Source organism: Selaginella moellendorffii, unplaced genomic scaffold, assembly GCF_000143415.4.
Source record: "Selaginella moellendorffii unplaced genomic scaffold, v1.0 SELMOscaffold_62, whole genome shotgun sequence".
Taxonomy (NCBI): Eukaryota; Viridiplantae; Streptophyta; class Lycopodiopsida; order Selaginellales; family Selaginellaceae; genus Selaginella; species Selaginella moellendorffii.
In genome coordinates, this window is record NW_003314323.1 from 467,773 (window position 1) to 490,527 (window position 22,755).

Genomic DNA, 22,755 nt, shown 5'->3' on the forward strand with positions numbered 1-22,755 from the left:
ATAACGACACACACTCACACGAAGCAACTTGGACGGAATCAAAAGAATCGTCATCGATGCCCACGAAAACAAGGAACTCCACCCAGACACTAAGATCGAATAGATCATCACGCGTTTTCTTTGCAAATAGAGAAACTAGGGTTTTTTAAACTGGATCCCCGTCTATTTTAATGTATACCGCGATACCTTTATCTTTCCCCTTAAAAATGGACATAGACAAATCTTAGCCAGTTTTGTCTGTTACAAGGCCACCACATGCCGAATCGAGATAGGGATAGGGCTGGCTGTCCCCTCGCGCCCAGCAATTAAATAAAAATAACGCAACGAGAATAGCCAGTTCATCCTTCCATGTGGAACATCAAACGCTCACGACCTAATCTTTGTATCCTTGCCCGCATTAATGCCAAACAAACATTTCCCCCCTCCAAACCATGTGGGAGATTCGCGCTTAATCTAAGGGTAATCCAACCTGTCCATTCGCGGTGGGTGAATATGCCGCTTGCCGGCCGGAATATGCCGCGCGTGGCGCCGCCGCCGGTGGAGAATGTAAAGCGGATCTTGAGGCCGACAGTGTGATTGGCCCCGAATCAAATGGCGCTCTCCCATTGGCCCGGCGAGATATGTCCCGTATCTACATGTGCCCTGTTTGCGTACATGCGTACGTAGCTCGTATCTCATCCCTTTGTTTGTTTTTTCCAGCGTGGAGGAATATTCGCTCCCCGTTGTTTTCACGGGGAGTTAAAAAATGGTGCTTGCTGCGCGCGCGATTTGATGCGTGCCATCGCAAACAGCGGCCGTCCCCTTCAATTCCTTGATTACGTCGTCGCGAGGCGCGATTCATTGTCGAGCTGACACGAGAGAGATCTGGATATCACACGGGAACACCCCTTTAGCGTGGAGAAATCCAAAGGGGCAAAAAAAAAAAAAAAAAACAAACCAAACCTTCGACCTGCGGACAAAAGATTGGGATTGTCCGAGAAAATGCCTGATGCATCCAACAAGAGCTGTTTGATCCGAGAAACCATCCAAACGAACCCAGCGAGTGATGGAGTACACATCGCGAAGCGAAGCGGACAAACTCCCTGCCTGGAGTTTACGAAATGCGTGAGAGCGTTCGGATGGATCCAAGCTTTTCCAAGTCCGGCCAAACTCCAAACTCGTGGAGATAATTGACCTGGGAAAAGGAAGAATTAGAATTCCTGGGCGAGCAAACCCGTACAAACCTGGCCGGGTTCAACAATCCTTTTGTTCCAGATCTTCCAGAGTCCCAGGCCAGTCCTGTGATCAACCTACCCTTCCTGCAAACTCAGAAGAGAAAGGATTGAAAACGGAGGAAAAATACAAAAAAAACTAAAGCTGTTCCACGCGTGAGAGATTTGCAAAGCGAAGAACTCGGGTACAATGATACGAATTCGGACCGGAAGAGTTTTAGTCTGGTCTAACTTACCTCCTCTCGCTTCTCTTGTGTGGCTCTGATGAAATCATCGAGATGGCTTTCGCACGCTGCTCTCCTACTGCACTGTGTACACGGCCCCTTTCCTCGCGCGCTCCTGTCACACCCAACACCACCATCAGGAAGGAAAGGAGAGAAAAGAGAGACAGAGGGCAAAGAAAACGAATAGCAGACCCAAGAAATCCAAACAGCCAAAAAGCATTGCGCAAGAGAGCGCCCCACCTCTGAGATGGACGTGCTTGACTCACGGGAGAGTTCGAATCGTGTCAGCCGGAAATCCGCGTAGAAATAGTCTTCGATCTTTCCATACTCCTGCCGACAAAAGAAAAAATCAAGGGAGAAACAAAGCGCTTGTTAACGAGATCGAAATCTTTGAGAAAAACTTTACGCTCGTCAGATGCTTGCGTCGCGAGATTCTCTAGCTTAGAAACTCTGGAGCGACAAAAGGGAGAGAAGAAAACAAGACCCAAAATGTGAAGTTAAAAAGTTGAACGCAAGCCTCACAAAATTTGGAAATACAACGTCGACTGTGCTCGGCTAGAGAGAGCACAGGTGTGTACCATAGTTTTTCTGATCTTCGGGAAAGCTTGCTTGCATCAATAGAAGAAGCCGAGGACCTTGCCACCAACATTCTTCCTCCTCGCTTCGTCGTGATCCATGATACCGGACGATGTTGTCAGCACAATGTAACCAAACTGAGCCAGAGATCGAAGAGAAAATCGTTACTTCTTTGCACCAAGCCATCGATTCGTCTCTCAAAATCAAACCTGGCGAGATGGAAGAAGCCGAGCAGTCCAGGCCTCGAGCTCCTTGACGCTGATATCGTAGCGCGGGCTGATGACTCCACACTTGTTGAGCCTGCCGTTTAGCTCGACGACGATCTTCCCGGATCTGTGATCGTCGACCCACTCAAACTCGCCGATGTAGCCTGATGCGCGAGAGGATGAAGAAACAACCAAAAAGGAATTCGCGAAGATCTTACCGTGCTTTTGCATCACAGCGAGGAATTTGATGATCACTTTCGACGAGGGGCGGATCAAGACCTGGCGCTTGCCACGCTTCTCCGCATTGTACATGGTCTTCAGGGCATCGTTCAGGACGCTGGCGCGCACCATCTTGCACTGAGGAGGAGAAAGAGAGGAGATTTCATACGAAAGCGCAAGAGCAGCGCGCCTACCTCTGATGCGCGTGATCGCCGGCCGCAAACCTCAGCGCCTCCACAAAACCCTAGCGCCCGGACGATAACCAAAAGCCCTAGCACCAACGGCTGCGATTTGTTTTAACAATTTCACTATGGACAGGAATCGAACCCCGGACTAAATGCGATGCGAAGAGAAAAAGAAAAGATAGAGCTGTGGAAGAAGGAACAAAACAAGGAAGGATGCCATCTTCTTCTATTACATGTGTTTCATGCGGTGGATTTAGTAGCAGCTCGATAGCTCCTTTCTTCAAGAGCTCCACTTCCAGGTCTCTAAAATCCCAAAGAAGTAGAGATTTAGCAGCGAGAGCTCTCTCCACTGAAGAGCCAGAGCCAATCCTCCAGAAATCCAGCAAGAAGAAGCCACCAGGCACTGGCTTTGGGGAATCCCAATCCACTTCTCCCAAGAAAAAGAGCTCTAAATCCCCGAATCCACCTGGTGAAGTACCTGATACGTCTTCTTCTTCCGGAATTCGAAGAAGGCCTGCTCCGACAAAACCATTCGTAGCTCCGCCGCCTGATCCACAAACCCAGCAGCTCGAGACTTTTGCCGAGATTGCCTTGCTCGGCCTCGTCGGTGTTGTCATCCTCGAGGGTCTCGCACTTGCAGCTTCTGGTGAGTAGAGCTTTCTACTTCTCTCGGCTCCATCACAACTCTATCAAGATAAGACGGTTAATCCAATAACAAATGCTTAATGCAGGCTTCTTACCCGAGGAGTGGGACGAGTTTCTCGTCAAGACCGTGTACCCGTCTTTCACCCCCACCATAGGCTTGTTCGTTGCTTTGGCTGCTGGATACGGCTTGTACAAATACTTTGGCGGTCAAAACAAAGGTTAGCCACGAAGGAAAACGAAGATGCGAGCGAGGATGGAAGTCCTTAACAAGAGTAACACGTTGGAAGCCTCTTACCGGACACACACTCCACACATACCTTTACCAGAACGTTAAGAGTCAATGCACTAGCTCTTCTGTGCCTACTCCAGGTATGGGAAACTGTTTGGCGAACGCTTCCACTCGGTTTTGTAGATCAGCTATGCTCGCCTGGACCGGAGAGTCTTGAGATTCGAGTGCCTGGACGTACTCTTTCATTTTCCCTTGCTTTACTGTTTCCTTGAGCTGTCGGGCGATTTGGACGCCTTCGTGAATGAATCCCGCCACTTTGATGAAGTCATCTTCCTTGAGTCCTCTCGTTGTCAATGCGGGTGTGCCGATGCGTACACCGCCTGGAACTAACGCACTCTTGTCCCCTAAGCAAGGCCGTGATTTTAGGAGGATCCACGTATCAATCGCAACGTCAAACCTGGTACAGAGTTTTTGTTGAGTGTGATGGAAGCACGATCCAGGACTTTTTCAGCTCTGGCACCGTCAATTCCCTGGACACCACAGCGCCAAGTCAGTAGCGTACCAAAGCACGGGCCAAAAGTGCAATTTACCAAAGGACGCAAATCAACAAGGACTAGGTGATTTTCGGTTCCGCCAGACACGAGCGTAAATCCCAAGTCCATCAGCGTTTTTGCAAGCGCTTGACAATTCGCAATCACCTAAAACAAACATCACACTTTGAAACGGCTCTCTCCGGCAAGTTGAAAGTTGGTACCTGCTTTTGATACTGCTTGAATTCTTCGGTTGCAGCATGCTTCAGGCACACCGCCAGTCCAGCAATGGTGTGATTGTGAGGCCCGCCCTGGTGGACAAACTAAGTAAGAAAATGCCATTCCCGAGATAAGGTGCGCTCACCTGCAGACCCGGAAATACTGCATTGTTTATAGAGGTTTCCAAGTCCAGCCCCAAAACTGGATCTTTCCTGAAAAATATCATTCCTCCACGAGGGCCCCTTAAAGACTGCAAAAGCACCGGTGAGCCATATACGTCAGAGAAATCTATAAGCTGCAATCAACCTTGTGAGTAGTAGTTGTAACCACATCACAATACTCAAAAGGGTTTGCAAGTTGACCCGCAGCCACGAGCCCGCTGATATGAGCCATATCCATCATCAAGAAGGCACCAACGCTGTCTGCCACCTATGAAGTGATAGTTTAATCTCATTTGAAGAATCAACTGGAAAATTCGAACCTTCCGCATCCGGGCATAGTCGAATTCCCTTGGATAAGCACTACCGCCAGCTATAATAAGTTTTGGCCTGAACACGGCAGCATTTTCTTCGAGCTTATCGTAGTCCACTATACCTGTGCAATTGACCAAGCCAAGTTGAAAATGAAGGGCTCCACGGAAAAGCTGCCGCACGCACCTGTTGCTTCGTTGAGGCGATATGGCATGGATTCGAAGTACACCGATGTTGCTGACACTCTCCTCTTCTCGGTCATAAAGCCATGGGACAAATGTCCGCCGTGTGGAAGATCTAGTCCCTAACAAGAAGAACACGGAACAAATGAGTTAGTCAAACAGAACAAGAAAAAACTCGCAGTTTGGTGAGCTACCATAATACGGTCATGGGGACGCAAAAGCGCTGTGTAGACTGCAAAATTTGCCGGCGAGCCAGACAGCGGCTGGACATTAACACCCCATTTAACGGGATCAAGGTTGAAAGCATGGAGGGCTCTCTTCTGGCATAAAGTCTCGCTTTCATCAATGTATTCATTGCCACCGTAGTACCTATCCACAACTCGTTAAACTTCAAGCAAAAAAAAAAAAAGAGCGAGGCAAAACCTTTTCCCAGGAAGCCCTTCCGAGTACTTGTTTGTCAAGCACGAACCAACAGCTTCCATCACAGCTCGGGACGTAAAATTCTCCGAGGCAATGAGCTCTAAGCCACGGAATTGCCGCTGCCTCTCCGATCCGATGATTTTAAACATCTCGGGATCGGCTTCACTGAGAGTAGGATCCCAGGAGCGACGATCTGCAAGATTATGCCAAATTCGCGAGAGGATCGAAATTGGATTCAGAACATACCGGAAGAAATCGGCTTGGAAGCGGGCGACAGGGTATCGACGCCAGAGGATTTCGCTCTCACCGCGATGGATCGCTTGATCGAGCAGAGGCGCCAGGAGCCGGGCGAGAGAATGCGAGCTGGAGGAGGCGCAAATCCGGAGGAGGGCATCGCCGCTTGCTGCTGGAGCATCCACATTCTTGCCGCGCCCGAGAGAACCTAGAATGGAGTAAAACCCTAAACCTCAGTGGAGGGAATCTTCGTATTTGATTAAGACCCCAAACAGGTTGTTAAGGATTGGACGGCCAGGATACCCTAGTTTCCATTTGCGGTGGAGATTCGTCCTCTATTCTCGCTTTTGCATGCTCTTTGGGTTGGATGGTCCGTCAAGAGCTTTGTTCCTCCATATAATCCGAGCTTTCAGCCAGGGTTTGAGGCGCCCTCTCTCGCAGTTCTTCGTGATCCACGCGGCATCCGCGAGCCATTTCCTTCCGCATTTCGGAGTAATCTCGTCTCGCTCTGGTAAGATTGTGACGCCGATCGATCGATCGATCGAGCGAGGTAGCCCTAAGATCTGTTTTCCTGCTTTTGGTGCTCTAGCAATGGCCGCTGTCGCTGGATCCTGCTCCATGGTGCCTGCCGTGCCCGTCGCTAGCGTCGGATCCCTTGGAAGAGCTTCCCCGGTGCTCGGATTCAAGCCCAGCGCCATTGTCTTGAGAAGCAAGCGGGGTCTCTCCCTCATCTCATGCGCGGTATACTTCTATCTCTTGGAATTTTTTCTCCAGGTGATTGTGAGTTCTTGAGTGTGTGATTCTCTTTTCTTTCACAGGCAAAGCCAGAGACTCTTGCTACAGTCCAGAAGATCATCGCCAGTCAGCTCTCGATCGAGCAGTCCAGCGTCACTCCGGCCGCCAAGTTCGCTGATCTTGGAGCCGACTCGCTCGACACGGTAATGGATCTTTAGTAGCTCCTTCTCTTCGTCTTCTAACTGGGAAGATTGGTCTCGTCTCCGAAGGTTGAGGTGATGATGCAACTCGAGGAGAACTTCAAGATCAGCCTGGGCGAGGAGGGAGCCGAGAAGATTGTCACCGTGCAAGACGCTGCCGATTTGATCGAGGACGTGATCGGCAAGCAGTGAAAAAGGAGGCAAGCAACGCGTTTCTGCGGCGGATCAACCAACCAAAATGGCATCGTTTTTGTAATGGTGACGGATTAATAATTCATTCTCATACCAGTTTTTTGTTTCTTTCCCAGTTATTCTTACAGATTCGTTGACAATACTTTGTTCTTCCCCTTCGTTTTCGGCAATCTGCTTTCATTGACTAGCCTCAAAATCAAAATTTTCGCACTAGATCATGGCCACAAAGACGAGGAAACGATTTTTTTTCAATTATACACACACACGAAGAACACATACTGATCACGAAGAATGGTTCTATACAAAAGAATCTCCCAAAAAATATAAATCTCGCGCAGGAGGAGTGCTCTATCATTTGGCTGCCTTCCTCTTTTGGTACTGATCCTTGATCCAGTGAATTCCAGTGGAGGTGCCTGCCTTGATCTTGTTCGCGCTAGCAGCAGCCACGATCTTAGCCTTGTCCACTCCCTGGCTCGCCGCCGCCTTGATCTTAGCGCCCTTGTTTGACGACGATTCCTTGCTCCTGCTCTTGTCCATCTTCATTTGCTCCGCTCGCTCCTTGTCGTTCATCTTGTAGTCCCACTGATCCGCCCAGCTCAGCCCATTCGATTCCATCCTCTCTCGATCGAAGAATTCCCTCAAAGCCTCGGAGGCCCAAAAACCGATCTTTTAGAGCACCGCGCCTCGCTGAGGTTCTTGCTTGCTTCGCTGCCGACTTTCTAGAAAGATAAACCGAGTGAAAAGCTTAGACCGAGTTAAGATGAGAAGATACTATTAAATATAATGGAAGGTTACGTGTGCCATCTGGAAGACTGGCACGGGTAAGTTTGCTTTGCGTGAAAAAGACTGCTTTCTGGAAATTTCGATCAGTGTTTCTTTGTTTCATCGATGGAATCTGTGGACGTCGCAATAATCGGAGCGGGGCTGTGCGGGTTGGCACTCGCGATTGGCCTGCAAAACAGAGGAATCACTGCTCACTTGTTTGAAAAGAGTGATGGCATTCGAGCGGATACTGCTACAGGGATAAGTATTGGAAAGAATGGTACCTTGTTTTTTTATCTTCCATTATTTCGATCTGTAAGACTCTTCGCAGGAGGGCGAGCTCTGGACGGAATCCAGCCGGGGCTGGAGGAGGCCATGAAATCTGCAGGAACGCAGATAAAGAGCTTTAGAATTCTTGACATTACTGGAGGCGAGAAGCAGGAGATTGAGATGAAGGAAGGAGAAATCCCGGCGGTGTTTATGGTACCTTGGAGAAAAGCACGAAAGATGTTGGCTGACATGGTTCCCAGTTCTAACATTCACTGCTCGCACAAACTCGTCTCCTACAGTGCTGCAAAAGATAAGGCAAGGAAGTGAATGAGAGACAGCATAAAAATCATACAACTGACTTGCACAGGATGGAGTCGAGTTGGAGTTTGAAGTTCGAGATGATCAAGGCCGGACTTCTCGCAAGACAATCCATGCCAACTTGGTGATTGGAACAGACGGAGTCCACTCCGCTGTGAGGAAGATCATGGTGGGAGATAAACCCAGGGACTTGCACCTGATGAACTGGAACGCTCTCGTCTACAATCCCGATTCCAAGTAAGTCAATTTACCGGCAACAGTAGAGCTTACCTTGGACATACGACCAGGTTCTTCAAGGTCCACGAGAAGGATCAGATTTTCATGATCAAGGACAACGCAACATTCGTTCATCTCGCGGACTCAGGTAACTGGCTCTCTGCGAAAACACTAAAGTTTAGAGGAGAAGATACAAGTGGATCATGCGTATTTACTTACAGGCGAAGGCTATACCTTGTGGGTGGTCCGGATGTACAACGAAGACATCCCGATTGGTGGTGCATTTGGAGGGCCTCCTGCCAAAGAACGAGCTCTCAAAGAAATCCGAAAGTTGGAGCCACCGGAAGTCTGGGAGCCACTGAGAATCGCCGTGGAAGCGACGAGTCCGGAGCTGATTTACGAGCGGAGGATCATCGACAATCCACCACTCGAGTCTTGGAGCGATCTTGACGGGCGCGTTCTTCTCATTGGAGACGGTCAGTCACTCGGCTTCTTAGAAAGCTTGTCGAGAAACTTTTGTTTTCTTCTTCTTCTCCTTTCCAGCGGCTCATGCGATGCATTGGGGTCCCGGACAAGGCGCTAGAACAGCGTTTGAAGACGCACACCAGCTATCAGAGCTCCTGGCAGCAGCAATAGCAACCGGTGAGGAAAGAAAGAGAGCCATTGCAAGGTAAGGAAGGGTTTTCTCTCATTCATACCTCTGGAGCTGATCGATCGATCCCCGCTACGCAGGTTTGAGGAGCTGAGAATCCCTCGCATGACGAGATTCCAGGCATTCGCGGCCGAGGGCACCGAGCTGCCCGAATTCGTCAAGGAGGATGTCCAAACTCTCCCAGAGAGCGAGCGGCGCAAGCGTAGATATGAATTCCAGGCCTGGGCCGATAGCTACCCGGAGAAAATGGCCGGAGATCCCGACTCCACTTACTTCAAGCCGCTGTGAAACCATCGCCCTGGCCTCCTGGCTTAGCCTAAATGTGAATTAAATGTTAGGGTTTAATCGGAGCTAGGGTTTTTCGTCTTCCGCCCGGGTGGAGGAGGACGGGGGAGCGCGATGATCCCGATCAACAACTTCGAGCAGCATGCCAGCAAGTTCCTGGACCCAGATTTGTGTACGCGCATCCGTTTTCTCTTGGATTTTCTCTTGATTCGTGGAAATTTTCAGCGATGCAGCAGCGGCATCAGCTCGCCACCGAGGTCCGGGACAGCATCGAGATCGTCCAGACATCCGAGTACCTCAATTTCCTCAAGAACTACTTCCGGGTCTTCTCGTCGCTGCTTCTCAGCACCACCAAGCCCCAGACCAGCGATTCCATCGAGCACAAGCTCCGGTTTGTGATTATCGAGATTCTCAACCGGCTGCCGCACAGTGAGGTCATCCGGCCCTTCGTCTCCGATCTCTTGAAGCTGTCGATGCAAGTTCTCGGCACGGACAACGAAGAGAATGGGCTCATTTGTATGCGCATCATCTTTGATCTCCACAAGAACTTCCGCCCGGCGCTGGAGGCGGACGTGCAGCCTTTCCTCGATTTCGTTTGCAAGGTATGCGGAGAGATTTTTTTCTTCGTCAAAGAGTTTCTTTGGCTGGTTTTGTTTGCCAGGTTTACCAAAACTTCAAGAGCACCGTAAGCTACTTCTTTGAAGAGACCAACAGTGATGTCCAAATTGCTGCTGCTGCCGCTGCCGCCGCCGCCGCGGCTGCTCCACAGAACGTTGGCTTTGTGGGATCTCAAAGGGGAAGTATCTCCGGGCAACTGAATCCAAGTACGCGATCGTTTAAAATACTTTCGGAGTGCCCGCTCATCGTCATGTACCTCTTCCAAATCTATCCGCGATATGTTCCGAGCAACATTCCTGTTCTTCTTCCGCTCATGGTTAATGCCATCGCAGTGCCAGGACCAGCACCACACCAGGTTCATCCGACGATGAAGGGTCACTTTGTGGACCTTAAAGCGGGTCAAGTGAAGGTATGTATTTCTTGTGAATTTTTTTTATGGGGGTTAAGTGCTTGTTTTTCTCTTGGCAGACAGTATCTTTTTTGTGCTACTTGCTGAAGAGCTTTGCCGAGTTTATCCGTCCACATGAAGAGAGTATGTCTAGAAGTATTGTGAACTTGTTAATCTCGTGTCCTGACTCAGTCACCATCCGAAAGGTCTGGTCTATCAAAAATTTTACACCCCCATTGTTGTATCTCACTATCTTACGCTGCTTACAGGAACTTCTAATCGCTACGCGTCATGTTTTGGCCACTGATTTTCAAAGAGGGTTGTTTCCTCTGATGGACAAGCTATTAGATGAAAGGTCTGCACATTCATGATTATTCTTCGCATAACACGGGTCGTGCATTTAGAGTTCTTGTAGGAACAGGTCGAGCATGCTTTGAGGGACTTCGGCCTTTGGCGTACAGTATACTAGCCGAACTCATTCACCACGTTAGACTCGAACTGACACTTAAACAGGTTGGTGTGGAAAGCCTTTGCGTCTTTGTTTTCATCGTCTGTGTTTTTCTACAGCTTTCTTTGATTGTATATATGTTTTCAAGAAATGTGCACGACCCTTCCTTACCGCTAGGTGTACAAACCACCTGCGTTCGTCTTATGCTTAACCTGGTAAGTCGAATGGATGAGTTTTCTTTATCCTCTTTGATCTGGTTTTTAAAAATACTCAGGTTGAGACCATATACAGTCGTCGTGGTGACCCAAGCAAAGAAGATGGCAGAAAACTACTGGTAACATTCTAAATGTCAGTTTGGTATTGAACCGCATGTTACAGGGACGGATTCTGGATGCCTTTGTGAGTAAATTCTCAACACTCAAACGTTATGCTTCACAGGTGACGATCAAGTGTATATTACGGAAGATACTTATATTGGATTCTGTGTGTAGCTTGAACGTAACGATTTCAGTACCAGAACCAAGCTAGAGCTTCCTGTTCAGGTGGTATCTTTCCGCATTAGCTCATCTAACGTGGTGCTTCTTTTTGAACAGGCTGCGTTGAATCTTCAAACGCCTCAAGAACATGCGAAAGATTTTGCGGACTGCAAACAGCTTATCAAAACATTAATAATGGGTATTACAAGGGTTTTTAATTCTTGGATGTCATTCTTATTTGTTACAGGAATGAAAACTCTAATATGGAGCATCACAAATTTCACAGCCACTCAAGTGTCGATGCAGCAGCCTCAAGGTGCAGTTGTCAACGCAGGCGGGCCCAAAGGCATGCGAGAGGACGAGGTTAGCATCCAATTTTACATTCCATTCTTTGAATTTGGTTCGTACAGGTTCTAGCCGCTTCGGGGATCCTTACAACTGGAGTGTTTTGCTTATCTCTTTACAAAGACAAAGAAGAGGAGAAGGATATGTTCACGCACTACACATCCGTTTTTGGAGTGATGGAACCCCGGAATCTCATGGACCTGTTTTCAAGATGTATGCCACGGTTATTTGAGTACACTCTGGCCAACAACCAGCTCCTTCAGATATTCTCAAACCTGCTACAGAACCAGAAGTTGACACGACATTTTGCGGACGTGTTGATACAGTTTCTTATGGGAAAGCTCGATACTTTAAAGCAGCCGGATACTCCCCAGGCCAAGCTCGTGCTGCAGCTATTCAGATATCTGTTTGTTGCGGTCGCGAAGTATCCAAACGACTGCGAGAGGGTTTTACAGCCTCACGTCCTCACCCTTATGGAAGTATGCATGAAGAATGCTACGGAAGTGGACAAGCCGTTGGGATATATGCAGCTCATGCGAATTATGTTTCGCGCTTTATCAGGTGGAAAGTTCGAGCTCTTATTTCGGGAGTTCGTTGCTACGTTACAACCGTGTCTCAATATGCTACTGGCTATGATTGAAGGACCCACAGGCATGGATATGACTGATCTTATAGTGGAGTTGTGCCTGACTATGCCGGCCCGGTTAAGCTCGCTTCTGCCACACTTACCACGTCTTATGAAACCTCTGGTACTTGCTTTGAAGGGGAATGACGACCTTGTTGCGTTGGGTTTCAGAACACTGGAGTACTGGATTGACAGCCTGAATCCGGAGTTTCTGGAGCCGAGCATGGCCAATGCGATACCCGACTTGATACTCACGCTGTGGTCACACCTCCGGCCTAAACCATACATATGGGGTGCCAAGGCGTTGCAGTTACTTGGGAAGCTCGGCGGAAGAAACAGGAGGTTTTTGAAGGAGCCTTTGGCACTAGAATGCAAGGAAAACCCGGAGCATGGACTTCGACTGATTCTGACGTTCGAGCCGAACACTTCGTTTCTTGTGCCTTTGGACCGGTGCATTTATTTGGCAAGAGCAGCCGTGATGCAGTCACACGGCGTGGACACCTTCTATCGGAAGCATGCTTTGAATTTCTTGCGAGTCTGCTTATCATCGGTATTGAATCTCAAAGGAAATATTGGTAAAGAAGGAGTTACGCCAGGCCAGCTTAGTACAATGCTCATGACATCCGTTGATCCATCAAAGCGAAGAGCTGAAGTCTCAAATATGAAGGTACTTTTGTGTAGAGTTTTAGAAATTTTTATTCAAGTTGCATTTGTGTACAGGTCGATCTCGGCGTTAAAACAAAAACTCAATTGGTCGCTGAAAGAAGTATATTTAAAGTTCTTCTGACAACAGTTATAGCCTCTAGCGTGGAGAACGATCTTCAAGATCCGAAAGACGACTATGTGCCAAATATCTGCCGCCACTTTGCAATGCTTTTCCACGTCGAATCTTGCTCGGGAAATGCTGCTGCCTCGTCGAGCCAAACGTCGGGGGACTTGCCAACAAAATCGCGGAGTCATTCGAGCTTGAAAGAACTGGATCCTCTCATATTCCTGGACGCTCTGGTAGCTGTTCTGATGGACGAGAACAGACAACATGCCAAGGCCGCTCTTCAGGGCTTAAACGTCTTTGCGGAGGCGCTTCTCATCTTTGCGAGGGCGAAACACACTGGCGTGCTGATTCCGAAGGGTGTAAGCACTCCTGGAACGCCGATGATGGTCTCAAGCCCGTCAATGAACCCGGTTTATTCGCCTCCACCGGGTGTACGAGTTCCTGTATTTGAGCAGCTGCTACCAAGATTGTTACATTGCTGCTACGGGAGTACATGGCAAGCTCAAATGGGCGGGGTAATGGGACTTGGTGCTTTGGTGGGAAAGGTTACAGTCGACACTCTTTGCATCTTCCAAGTTCGTGCTGTGCGTGCTCTGGTGTACGTACTAAAGAAGCTACCGCAGCATGCAAGTAAGGAACAGGATGAAGTAAGCCAAGTGCTGACGCAGGTGCTGCGGGTGGTGAACAACGTAGACGAGGCAAACAATGAGCCTCGGCGTCAAAGCTTTCAGGGTGTTGTGGACGTCCTGGCCGCGGAACTCTTTAATCCCAACGCGACACATACTGTCCGAAAGAGTGTCCAGCAGTGCCTTGCACTTCTGGCCAGCAGGACAGGGAGTGAAGTTTCGGAGCTGCTTGAACCGCTACATCAGCCACTGCTTCAACCTCTGATTTCTCGACCTCTTCGCACAAAGCACGTTGAACAACAGGTACTCAGAGGACGTGTCTCTGTGAATTCTCTTATAGACACCCGTTTTGCAGGTCGGAACTGTGATGGCTTTAAACTTCTGCCTGGCCTTGCGGCCGCCTCTTCTTAAAATGACTCCGGAACTTGTCACACTCTTGACGGACGCTCTTCAAATTGCGGAAGCTGACGAAGCTGTACTGATTGGAAAGTTCATGAGTCCGAAAATGGCAAACACCCTGACCAAGCTTCGAACAGTTTGCATTGAGTTGCTATGCACTGCTATGGCCTGGGCGGATTTCAAAACTGCAGCTCATAATGAGCTGCGGTCACGGATCATAGCTATGTTCTTCAAATCTCTGACCTGTAGAACACCAGAGATAGTTGCAGTAGCCAAGGAAGGTCTTCGTCAGGTAATACGTCTTCTCTCTCTTCGCATCGTATTCATGACATTTTGTAATATTTCAGGTTATTCAGCAACAAAAACTGCCAAAGGAGCTCTTGCAAAGTAGCCTGCGACCGATTCTTGTGAATCTGGCATCGTATAAGCATCTGACGATTCCCTTGCTTCAAGGGCTTGCTCGACTGTTGGAGCTGCTTTCTAATTGGTTCAACGTGACACTCGGTGGCAAACTCATGGAACACCTGAAGAAGTGGCTAGAGCCGGAAAAGCTTGCTGGAACAGTAAAGTCCTGGAAGCCCGGGGAGGAAGCGAAGGTCGCTGCGGGTATGTCTTTGTATCGGTGTTGTGGAAGTTCTAACTTTCCTCGTGTGTTTCAGCCATAATAGAGCTGTTTCATCTGCTTCCTCCGGCCGCCAACAAGTTTCTTGATGAGCTTTTTCAACTAACCATACATTTGGAGGCGGCATTCCCTCCAGGGCAAGTGTACAGTGAGTTGAATAGCCCATACAGGCTACCTATCACAAGGTTTTTGAACCGCTATGCGACAGAATCAGTAGATTACTTTCTGGCACGCCTTTCGGAGCCAGCTTATTTTAGAAGGTAAGGTTGTCCTGATATTCGTGTCCTCGCTGATACTTGTTTGTCAGATTTTCGGACGTTATAAAGTCAGATGAGGGGCAACCCCTTCGTGAGGAGTTGGCGAAGTCACCGGGCAAGATCATCGAGTGTGCTTTTACTGTAGTTCAACCATCAACCGAAGAAGCAGATCCAGGTTCAACAGCTAGTGGTGCTGACGGATCGGTACCTCCGCCGCCTTCTACGACGTCAGAGTCCCTGTTTCAAGGTGTTGCCTTGGTAGCTACTTTGGTCAAGCTCATACCGGACTGGCTGCACGAAAATCAGACCGTGTTTGAAGCTTTAGTTCGGCTGTGGCAATCGCCCGCAAGGCAGGAACGACTAAAGAACGAGCTAAATTTGACTCTGGTGCAAGTGAGTAGCTTTTCTTTGCATCTATACTGCTAACACACGTACGTTGTAGGTGAAGGAGAGCAAGCGTCTAGTCAAATGCTTTCTGAATTATGTGAGACACGATAAAGCGGAGGTTGATATTCTTTTCGAAATGCTGTCCATATTTTTGGTCCGAACTCGTGTTGATTATACCTTCTTGAAAGAATTCTACATGATCGAGGTGAGGTTTTTAACTTGATATGTTCTTCTCAAATTCTTTTCATCAGGTCGGTGAAGGATATACACCCCAGGAGAAAAAAGCTGTTCTGCAACGTTTTCTTCAAATATTCCAGTCGAAGTCGTTGAAGCAAGAGTCCTTGGTGGTCGCCATGCAAATGCTTATTCTTCCCATGCTAACTCATTCGTTTCAAAACAATCAAAGTGCCGACGTTGTCGACCAGCCTATCATCAAGACTATTGTGGACAAGCTGTTGGATCCTCCCGAAGAGGTACTTGTTCTGTGTGAAAGCACTAATGTCAGTGGGAATCGCATTTCAGGTCAGCGCTGAATACGATGAGCCTCTTAGGATAGAACTCCTGCAGCTGGCGACGTTGTTGCTGAAGTATCTCCCCCACGAACTCGTGACACATCGCAAGGAACTTATCAAGTTTGGCTGGAATCATTTAAAGCGCGAAGACAGTGCAAGCAAGCAATGGGCTTTTGTGAATGTTTGCCGTTTTCTCGATGCATATCAGGCTCCAGAAAAGATTATCCTTCAGGTACATCACAAGATTGTAAGATTATGCATCGTTTGAACTGTCTATTCAGGTTTTTGTTGCACTATTGCGGACCTGCCAACCGGAGAACAGAAATTTGGCAAGACAGGCGCTTGATATTTTGATGCCAGCTCTTCCTCGCAGACTTCCCTTGGGTGAACAGAAGATACCTATATGGATACGTTACACTAAGAAGATTCTTGTTGAGGAAGGCCACTCGGTACCAAATCTTATTCACATCTTCCAGCTAATAGTTCGACACTCGGACCTGTTCTACACTTGCCGGGCGCAGTTTGTACCTCAGATGGTGAACTCCCTGAGCCGCCTTGGGCTCCCTGGAAATCTTCCGATGGAAAACCGCAGGCTGGCTATTGACCTTGCTGGACTCGTGGTATCATGGGAAAAACGACGGCAGGGAGAAGCAAAGGCGGTTATGGAAGGAGATCAACCTTTATCTACAGATGGTGCGTCATTCTCGTTAACAGCTACGGACGTAGGAGTTGGCTCAAAGAGACCACCGGAACTACTGTCTTCGGACGAGACCAAGAGAGTAAAGAGCGAGCCATCACTTTCTGGGATGTCACCTGGTCTGGGATCAAGTACTCCTTCGATACCAAACGTTGGCACGCCAAATTCAATGGGTCAGCCGGATGAGGAGTTTAAGCCGAACGCTGCAATGGAAGAAATGATCATCAACTTCTTGATAAGGGTAACCAGCTGCATTCTATTGCTTGGTTCTTAGCCTTCTTTATATCTACCAGGTGTCGCTGGTGATGGATCCGAAGGATAAGGAAATGGCAGCGATGTATAAGCAAGCATTGGACCTCCTTACGCAAGCACTGGAAGTGTGGCCTGGTGCAAATGTGAAGTTTAACTACCTGGAGAAGTTACTGAGCAGCGCTTTACCTCAGACCACAAAGGATCCGTCTACCGCTCTTGTGCAAGGACTTGATGTGATGAGTAAAGTCTTGGAAAAGCAGCCTCAACTTTTTATTCGGAACAACGTACAACAGATCATTCAAGTAAGACATATCGCGTTGCTCCTTTACGCTCTAACGTATAAAATTTTGAAGGTTTTGGATCCGTCCTTCAATAGCAAACTCGCTGATGTTGGAAGGTCAATCTGTAATGTTTTGAAGCTGGTGTTCAACGCCTTCCCCTCTGATTCCCTCAGTAACCCACAAGATGTGAGGCTTCTGCATCAGAAGGTGGAAGAGCTGCTACAAAAGCACTTACAAGCTGTAACTGCGACCCCGTCTACTCTTGAACCTCGTTCCGCAAACGTTACTATCAGTTTCTTATTGGCATTGCTCAATACGCTCAGTGAAGGAAACCGAAGTTACTTGGACCGCTACTTGACTCACATAGTTCGCGTGTTTCAACGTCTCGCACGGGACATGACCAACAGCTCGGGTGCACTTGCCCGACAGGTTGAAATTGATTAAATTTTCTATGTTTTCTAAACAGATCTTACAGGGTCATCGAGTCGATCAAGAGGCTGCGGCAGGCATGAACGTCAGCAACGTTCGCTCTCTTTTAAAGCTTATCAGTGGCAGAGTTCTGCTAGTACCTGAGTGCAAACGACTTTGCTCACAGACGATTCATATGATTCTGTCTGAGAAAGGAACGGATCCAAGCGTACTTCTTACCATCCTCGACGTTATTATTGAGTGGATAGAGAACGACTTTCGAGCCTCTGGTTCCGGTGCGTCCGTGGGGGTGTTGAACACGAAGGATGTCCTGACTTTCCTACAGCGTCTTGCTCAAGCCGAGAAAAATATGACTGGTTCTGCTTTAGACGAATGGGATTCGAAGTTTTTAGCGTTGCTATATCGGTTATGTTCGGACGCATCCAAGTAAGAGGTTTCCTTGCCGTGTTTGATAAAAATGCTAACTAACATACAATTTGTGCAGGTATCCACTGTCTGTGAGGCACGAGATTTTCGTAAAAGTTGAGAAGCAGTTTTTATTGGGACTAAGGGCCAGAGATCCGGACATGCGGCAGAAATTTTTCTTACTCTACCACGAATCTATTGCGAAGACGCTTTTCACACGCTTGCAGTACATTATTCAAAATCAGGAATGGGAAGCATTAAGCGACGTGTTCTGGCTAAAGCAAGGCTTGGACCTTCTACTGGCTATTCTTGTGGAGAACGATCCAATCACGCTTGCTCCCAATGCCGCACAAGTACCTCCGCTTATGCCGTCGGGAGGAGTTCCCGACAGGCCTGGAATGCAGCAACAGGCTGACACACCAGATGAAGCGCCTCTCTCTTTTATAGGCATCGTGAACAAGCATGCAAAGTTTTTGACGGAGAATAAACTTCAGGTTCGATATGAATTTCTAAGTTTTCGTCGACATCTTACTTGTTTATGGTTTTAGGTGGAGGATCTTATTGTCTCTTTACGGGAACTTGCAAATACCGATTCACATGTGGCGTATCATATGTGGGTTCTGGTCTTCCCGATAGTCTGGGCCACGTTGCTGAAGGACGAGCAAGTGATGCTAGCAAAGCCTATGATTACTTTTCTCTCCAAAGACTACCATAGCAAGCAGCTGGATAAGAGGCCAAACGTGATACAGGCACTGTTGGAAGGGCTGTCTTTGAGTCAACCGCAGCCAAAGATTCCAAGCGAGCTTATCAGATTCTTGGGAAAGACGTACAACGCGTGGCATATTGCGATATCTTTGCTCGAGAGTCACGTCATGTTGTTCCCGACAGAATCTCGCTGCTTCGACGCTTTGGCTGAACTCTACAGAATGCTCGACGAAGAAGACGTTCGTTATGGCTTGTGGAAAAGGCGGACGATTACCAACGACACCAAAGCGGGATTATCTCTAGTTCAGCATGGGTTGTGGCAGAGGGCACAGGATCTCTTTTACCAGGCTATGAGCAAGGCAACTCAGGGATCTTACAGCAATTCCGTCTCCAAAGCTGAGATGTGTCTCTGGGAGGAGCAGTGGATATCCTGCGCTCGGAGACTTAATCAGTGGGACATCCTCGCAGACTTTGGTAAAAGTGTTGAGAACTACGAGATTCTCCTCGACTGCCTTTGGAAGTCTCCAGATTGGGCGCATCTTAAAGACGTTTTGCCGAAGGCGCAGGTGGAAGAAACACCTAAGCTGCGGATGGTTCAAACTTATGTCGCACTTCATGAAGGCAGCATGAACGGTGTGACTGAGGCGGATATGAGAGTCGTTCAGGGTGTGGATCTTGCACTCCAGAACTGGTGGCAATTACCTGAGATGTCAGTTCAGTCGCACGTTCCACTATTACAGCAGTTTCAGCAACTGGTCGAGCTCCAGGAATCAACAAGAATACTACTAGAACTGGGAAACGCAAACAAGCAACAACCGGCAGGGTCCGGACAGCTGCAAGGAGGTGCAGGCATGTATGCGGATCTTAAAGACATTTTAGAAACTTGGAGGCTCAGGATTCCGAACGATTGGGACGAGTTAACGGTCTGGAATGATTTGATGATATGGAGGAATCACATGTACAATCTTGTGATCAACGCGTTCAAGGCGCTGCAAGAGACAAATCCGCAGTTACACCAGCTTGGTTTCAGAGACAAAGCTTGGAGCGTCAACAAACTTGCATACGTTGCTCGGAAACAAGGTTTGCACGAAGTCTGCGTTACTGTTTTGAACAAAATGTACGGCTTCCTTACTATGGAAGTTCAGGTCGGTATTTTTCTTATCGCTGTTGTAGCATTTATAGTATGGCATCTTCTCATGCAGGAAGCGTTCGTTAAAATAAGAGAACAAGCGAAGGCATACCTTGACATGAAAGGCGAACTAATCACTGGACTTAATCTGATCAACACAACGAATTTGGAGTATTTTCCGAATCAACACAAGGCTGAAATCTTCCGCTTGAAAGGAGAGTTTTTGCAGAAGATGAATGACAGTGAAACCGCCAACCAGGTTTTCTCTACGGCCATTTCTTTGTTCAAGCATCTTCCAAAGGGATGGATAAGCTGGGGAAATCATTGCGATCAGGTTAGTTAGGAGCGTGATTTTGTGCTAGGACCCAGCTCACTGAGAAATCCGTTTGCAGGTTTACAAAGAAACCGGCGAAGACTTGTGGCTGGAGTACGCAGTGAGCTGTTTCTTGCAAGGTATCAAGTATGGAAGCTCGTATGGTCGGAGCTATCTTGCCAGGGTGCTTTATCTGCTGAGCTTCGATAACCAAAATGGAACCGTCGGTAAAGCATTCGAAAAGTACGGGGACCAGATAACTCACTGGGTCTGGATTCCGTGGATACCTCAGCTTCTACTTTCTCTGGAGAGACCCGAGGCATTGCATTGCAAGAATGTTCTGTCGAAGCTGGTCGCACTTTTTCCGCAGGTGAGTTTAGTAATTGCCCTTCGATTATTTGGGAACTTATTGTTATGCCCTTTCGGATTGCAGGCCTTGTACTATTGGCTTCGGACTCATCTCTTGGAACGTAGAGACATTGCGACGAAGTCGGATGCTGTGAAAGGGTCACAAACACGTGCTCAGGCTGCTGTAGCTGCGGTTGCTGCTAATCCGGACGCGTCTGGTACTACTACTAATTCTGAAGGCCCCCAAGGCTCGCAGACCCCCGCGCCGCAACCTCAAAATGGAAGTGCTGATACGACACCGCAAGAAGCTGGAGGGTCCGACGGTAATGCAACTGCGTCTGCAGATACTTCACAGTCAACAAACGCCGCTGACCAGCTTGCCATGCTACGTCGAAGCCACTGGGCCACGGCTGTCAGCTCATTTGAAGCTGCAAGGGAGATCATGGACATGCTGAGGCTAAAACACAACAATCTCGCGGCGGAGATGGAGGTACATGATATTTACCCTGCTTCATTTGTTACCGGCATCGTTGTTTCCAGGTTATGTTAACCGAAGTCGGAGCACGTTTTGTTCCTTTGCCAGAGGAAAGATTGCTAGCAGTTGTTCACGCCTTGCTTCATCGCTGCTACAAATTTCCCACTGCGACCACCTCTGAAGTCCCTCCGTCCCTGAAGAAAGAGCTTGCTGGCGTTTGCAAAGCTTGCTTTTCGTCTGATACCGTGGCAAAGCACACGGACTTCGTCAACGAGTACAAAAGAGGTTTTGAACGCGACCTTGATCCAGAAAGCACAGGAACATTTCCGGCCACTCTAGCCGAGCTGACTGACCGCTTGAAACATTGGAAGAGTGTCCTCCAGTCCAATGTTGAGGATAGACTTCCAGCGGTATTGAAGCTTGAGGAAGAGAGCAGACAACTTAGGGAGTTCCACGTCTTGGACATTGAAGTTCCAGGACAGTATTTCAACGATAAGGTAAGCTAGCAGAGCTTGTGTATGTTTTTCTACTGATAATTTGGCTTCTTTAACCTGCAGGAAGTAGCACCTGATCATACAGTGAAGCTAGACAGGATTGGAGCGGACGTTCCGATTGTTCGTAGACATGGAAGCAGTCACCGAAGGCTAACTATGATCGGAAGTGACGGCTCTCAGCGACATTTCCTAGTGCAGACGTCTCTGACCCCGAGCGCGAGAAGCGACGAGCGGATGGTGCAGCTATTCCGGGTTTTAAATCGACTCTTTGACAAGCACAAAGAGTCAAGGCGCAGGCATCTGGCATTTCATACGCCCATCATCGTCCCTGTTTGGCCTCAGGTATGTTTTCAATCCCTATATATATATAGCTAAACTAAGATTCCATATTTTTATCGCTAAACTAAGATTCTTCAGCAGGTCCGATTGGTGGAGGAGGATCTTATGTACAGCACCTTCGGTGAGGTGTATGAGATCAACTGTGCGAGATATGGACGCGAAGCCGATGTTCCTATCACGCATTTCAAGGAGCACTTGAACCAGACCATCACAGGACAGATGAGCCCAGAAGCCGTGCTGGAGCTTCGGCTAAACACGTACAATGAGATCATCACCTCGCTTGTCAACGAGAACGTCTTCTCGCAGTTTATGTACAAGACACTTCCGAGCTCCAACCATCTGTGGACGTTCAAGAAGCAGTTTGCTGTGCAGTTGGCCTTGTCTGGCTTCATGTCCTACATGCTGCAAATAGGTGGCCGGTCTCCAAACAAGATCCTATTTGCAAAGAACACGGGCAAGGTTTTCCAGAATGACTTCCATCCCGGTATGCTCTCTTGCTCTTCTGGATCCTCTTGTGAGTTGTTTATTCCTTACAGCCTACGACATCAATGGCATGATCGAGTTTGCTGAGCCGGTTCCATTCAGGCTCACTCGCAACCTGCAGACTTTCTTTACTCCCTTTGGAGTCGAGGGCCTTTTCGTGTCCGCAATGTGTGCGGCAGCACAGTCGGTGACAGCACCCAAGGTCAGCAGAGAAACAGCCTCTTTCGTTTTTCATTCCAACTGACGAGCTTTTGTATCGCTGCAGAACCAACACCTTCAAAACCACTTGGCGATGTTCTTCAGGGACGAACTTATTTCCTGGTCGTGGCGCCGTCCACCGGGAATGCCCAACGCCGCTGTGGGTGGCATCTCCCCCACGGAGCTCAAGCAGAAGGTGACCGCAAACGTGGACCAGGTGCTCGCTCGCGTCAAGGGCATCGCTCCACAAACATACCCCGAAGAGGTAAGTGAGCGACAGCAGTCCTTGTGTTTGTGGAAGCTCACAGCGGTTTGTTTTGTTTCCCAGGACGACAATTCCAGCGAGCCACCTGTGTCTGTGCAAGCAGCAGTGGCAGAGCTTGTGGAAGCAGCGTTGCGGCCAAAGAACTTGTGTATGATGGATCCTACTTGGCATCCCTGGTTCTAAGCGAATTCTACATAGATTTTCACTTGTATATGCTCACATCCTCCGTGTTGTCTAATCTAATTCCATGTGCTAATCATATCCTGCAAAAAAAAAAACAAAATGTT

The 22,755-nt window shown here is 48.4% G+C and overlaps 7 protein-coding genes across 10 annotated transcripts; 4 read left to right on the top strand and 3 right to left on the bottom strand.

The window, feature by feature from the left end:
• Window positions 1–305: 305 nt before the first annotated feature.
• On the bottom strand, window positions 306–1,886 carry LOC112351516. 3 transcript variants are annotated; one of them, XM_024689531.1, is made up of 6 exons: window positions 1,842–1,886; window positions 1,676–1,765; window positions 1,448–1,550; window positions 1,224–1,298; window positions 950–1,174; window positions 311–864 (listed from the first exon to the last, which is right to left on the bottom strand). In XM_024689531.1, exons 3-6 carry the CDS (start codon window positions 1,483–1,485, stop codon window positions 816–818), a joined length of 387 nt encoding a protein of 128 aa, XP_024545299.1. In that variant the 5' UTR covers window positions 1,486–1,550; window positions 1,676–1,765; window positions 1,842–1,886; the 3' UTR covers window positions 311–815. The 3 variants fall into 3 exon arrangements, with proteins under 3 accessions (XP_024545297.1, XP_024545298.1, XP_024545299.1); XM_024689529.1 differs by lacking the exons at window positions 1,676–1,765; window positions 1,842–1,886 and having other exon boundaries at window positions 306–864; window positions 1,448–1,652; XM_024689530.1 differs by lacking the exons at window positions 1,676–1,765; window positions 1,842–1,886 and having other exon boundaries at window positions 306–864; window positions 943–1,174; window positions 1,448–1,648.
• Window positions 1,887–1,916: 30 nt separating this feature from the next.
• LOC9644423 (40S ribosomal protein S15a-1) lies at window positions 1,917–2,741 on the bottom strand. The gene is made up of 4 exons (XM_002984454.2): window positions 2,631–2,741; window positions 2,436–2,574; window positions 2,221–2,381; window positions 1,917–2,148 (listed from the first exon to the last, which is right to left on the bottom strand). The coding sequence occupies exons 2-4, from the start codon at window positions 2,566–2,568 to the stop codon at window positions 2,050–2,052; spliced, it is 393 nt and encodes a 130-aa protein (XP_002984500.1). The 5' UTR covers window positions 2,569–2,574; window positions 2,631–2,741; the 3' UTR covers window positions 1,917–2,049.
• A 56-nt stretch (window positions 2,742–2,797) lies between these two features.
• LOC112351515 (protein LOW PSII ACCUMULATION 2, chloroplastic-like) lies at window positions 2,798–3,629 on the top strand. The gene is made up of 2 exons (XM_024689528.1): window positions 2,798–3,267; window positions 3,353–3,629. Exons 1-2 carry the CDS (start codon window positions 2,835–2,837, stop codon window positions 3,487–3,489), a joined length of 570 nt encoding a protein of 189 aa, XP_024545296.1. The 5' UTR covers window positions 2,798–2,834; the 3' UTR covers window positions 3,490–3,629.
• On the bottom strand, window positions 3,527–5,769 carry LOC9644424 (serine hydroxymethyltransferase 3, chloroplastic). Its single transcript, XM_002984455.2, has 11 exons — window positions 5,563–5,769; window positions 5,320–5,509; window positions 5,091–5,265; window positions 4,901–5,018; window positions 4,726–4,838; window positions 4,551–4,673; window positions 4,390–4,494; window positions 4,250–4,336; window positions 4,086–4,193; window positions 3,953–4,025; window positions 3,527–3,899 (listed from the first exon to the last, which is right to left on the bottom strand). Exons 1-11 carry the CDS (start codon window positions 5,735–5,737, stop codon window positions 3,604–3,606), a joined length of 1,563 nt encoding a protein of 520 aa, XP_002984501.2. The 5' UTR covers window positions 5,738–5,769; the 3' UTR covers window positions 3,527–3,603.
• A 95-nt stretch (window positions 5,770–5,864) lies between these two features.
• On the top strand, window positions 5,865–6,785 carry LOC9644425 (acyl carrier protein, chloroplastic). Its single transcript, XM_002984341.2, has 4 exons — window positions 5,865–6,061; window positions 6,140–6,291; window positions 6,369–6,488; window positions 6,555–6,785. Exons 1-4 carry the CDS (start codon window positions 5,902–5,904, stop codon window positions 6,675–6,677), a joined length of 555 nt encoding a protein of 184 aa, XP_002984387.2. The 5' UTR covers window positions 5,865–5,901; the 3' UTR covers window positions 6,678–6,785.
• Window positions 6,786–7,422: 637 nt separating this feature from the next.
• Window positions 7,423–9,245, top strand: LOC9644236 (FAD-dependent urate hydroxylase). Of its 2 annotated transcripts, XM_002984342.2 has the most exons (7): window positions 7,424–7,719; window positions 7,771–8,024; window positions 8,077–8,264; window positions 8,315–8,391; window positions 8,465–8,719; window positions 8,787–8,913; window positions 8,976–9,245. In XM_002984342.2, the coding sequence occupies exons 1-7, from the start codon at window positions 7,566–7,568 to the stop codon at window positions 9,181–9,183; spliced, it is 1,263 nt and encodes a 420-aa protein (XP_002984388.1). In that variant the 5' UTR covers window positions 7,424–7,565; the 3' UTR covers window positions 9,184–9,245. The 2 variants fall into 2 exon arrangements, with proteins under 2 accessions (XP_024545295.1, XP_002984388.1); XM_024689527.1 differs by having other exon boundaries at window positions 7,423–8,024.
• A 16-nt stretch (window positions 9,246–9,261) lies between these two features.
• Window positions 9,262–22,685, top strand: LOC9644237 (transformation/transcription domain-associated protein). The gene is made up of 36 exons (XM_024689533.1): window positions 9,262–9,352; window positions 9,406–9,782; window positions 9,842–10,207; window positions 10,267–10,392; window positions 10,456–10,541; window positions 10,591–10,699; window positions 10,754–10,849; window positions 10,909–10,968; window positions 11,013–11,072; window positions 11,126–11,176; window positions 11,228–11,309; window positions 11,358–11,473; window positions 11,521–12,747; window positions 12,801–13,781; window positions 13,834–14,169; window positions 14,225–14,483; window positions 14,537–14,759; window positions 14,807–15,149; window positions 15,199–15,348; window positions 15,395–15,616; window positions 15,666–15,887; window positions 15,937–16,593; window positions 16,646–16,906; window positions 16,958–17,314; window positions 17,361–17,740; window positions 17,799–18,213; window positions 18,268–19,569; window positions 19,627–19,887; window positions 19,946–20,236; window positions 20,300–20,704; window positions 20,755–21,186; window positions 21,247–21,525; window positions 21,604–22,006; window positions 22,059–22,207; window positions 22,271–22,468; window positions 22,532–22,685. The coding sequence occupies exons 1-36, from the start codon at window positions 9,295–9,297 to the stop codon at window positions 22,649–22,651; spliced, it is 11,460 nt and encodes a 3,819-aa protein (XP_024545301.1). The 5' UTR covers window positions 9,262–9,294; the 3' UTR covers window positions 22,652–22,685.
• The last annotated feature ends 70 nt before the right edge of the window (window positions 22,686–22,755 follow it).

Excerpts from the sequence above, each read along its gene's own strand:
- LOC9644236 (XM_024689527.1), top strand. The coding sequence starts at position 7,566 with ATGGAATCTGTGGACGTCGCAATAATCGGAGCGGGGCTGTGCGGGTTG. Across the intron at positions 8,025-8,076 it reads ACAGTGCTGCAAAAGATAAG|GATGGAGTCGAGTTGGAGTT; the intron begins GCAAGGAAGTGA and ends TGACTTGCACAG. Across the intron at positions 8,914-8,975 it reads AGAAAGAGAGCCATTGCAAG|GTTTGAGGAGCTGAGAATCC; the intron begins GTAAGGAAGGGT and ends CCCGCTACGCAG.
- LOC9644423 (XM_002984454.2), bottom strand. The coding sequence starts at position 2,568 with ATGGTGCGCGCCAGCGTCCTGAACGATGCCCTGAAGACCATGTACAAT. Across the intron at positions 2,382-2,435 it reads CGCTGTGATGCAAAAGCACG|GCTACATCGGCGAGTTTGAG; the intron begins GTAAGATCTTCG and ends CTCGCGCATCAG. Across the intron at positions 2,149-2,220 it reads GGCTTCTTCCATCTCGCCAG|TTTGGTTACATTGTGCTGAC; the intron begins GTTTGATTTTGA and ends TCTCTGGCTCAG.
- LOC112351515 (XM_024689528.1), top strand. The coding sequence starts at position 2,835 with ATGCCATCTTCTTCTATTACATGTGTTTCATGCGGTGGATTTAGTAGC. Across the intron at positions 3,268-3,352 it reads TCTCGCACTTGCAGCTTCTG|GCTTCTTACCCGAGGAGTGG; the intron begins GTGAGTAGAGCT and ends TGCTTAATGCAG.
- LOC9644425 (XM_002984341.2), top strand. The coding sequence starts at position 5,902 with ATGCTCTTTGGGTTGGATGGTCCGTCAAGAGCTTTGTTCCTCCATATA. Across the intron at positions 6,062-6,139 it reads AGTAATCTCGTCTCGCTCTG|CAATGGCCGCTGTCGCTGGA; the intron begins GTAAGATTGTGA and ends TTGGTGCTCTAG. Across the intron at positions 6,489-6,554 it reads GAGCCGACTCGCTCGACACG|GTTGAGGTGATGATGCAACT; the intron begins GTAATGGATCTT and ends TCGTCTCCGAAG.
- LOC9644237 (XM_024689533.1), top strand. The coding sequence starts at position 9,295 with ATGATCCCGATCAACAACTTCGAGCAGCATGCCAGCAAGTTCCTGGAC. Across the intron at positions 15,150-15,198 it reads TAAATTTGACTCTGGTGCAA|GTGAAGGAGAGCAAGCGTCT; the intron begins GTGAGTAGCTTT and ends CGTACGTTGTAG. Across the intron at positions 16,594-16,645 it reads TCATCAACTTCTTGATAAGG|GTGTCGCTGGTGATGGATCC; the intron begins GTAACCAGCTGC and ends TATATCTACCAG.
- LOC9644424 (XM_002984455.2), bottom strand. The coding sequence starts at position 5,737 with ATGTGGATGCTCCAGCAGCAAGCGGCGATGCCCTCCTCCGGATTTGCG. Across the intron at positions 4,194-4,249 it reads TCAAGCAGTATCAAAAGCAG|GTGATTGCGAATTGTCAAGC; the intron begins GTACCAACTTTC and ends TGTTTGTTTTAG. Across the intron at positions 3,900-3,952 it reads CAACAAAAACTCTGTACCAG|GGGACAAGAGTGCGTTAGTT; the intron begins GTTTGACGTTGC and ends GGCCTTGCTTAG.
- LOC112351516 (XM_024689529.1), bottom strand. The coding sequence starts at position 1,572 with ATGGTGGTGTTGGGTGTGACAGGAGCGCGCGAGGAAAGGGGCCGTGTA. Across the intron at positions 1,299-1,447 it reads CACAAGAGAAGCGAGAGGAG|GAAGGGTAGGTTGATCACAG; the intron begins GTAAGTTAGACC and ends CTGAGTTTGCAG. Across the intron at positions 865-949 it reads TCCCAATCTTTTGTCCGCAG|ATCTCTCTCGTGTCAGCTCG; the intron begins GTCGAAGGTTTG and ends TGTGATATCCAG.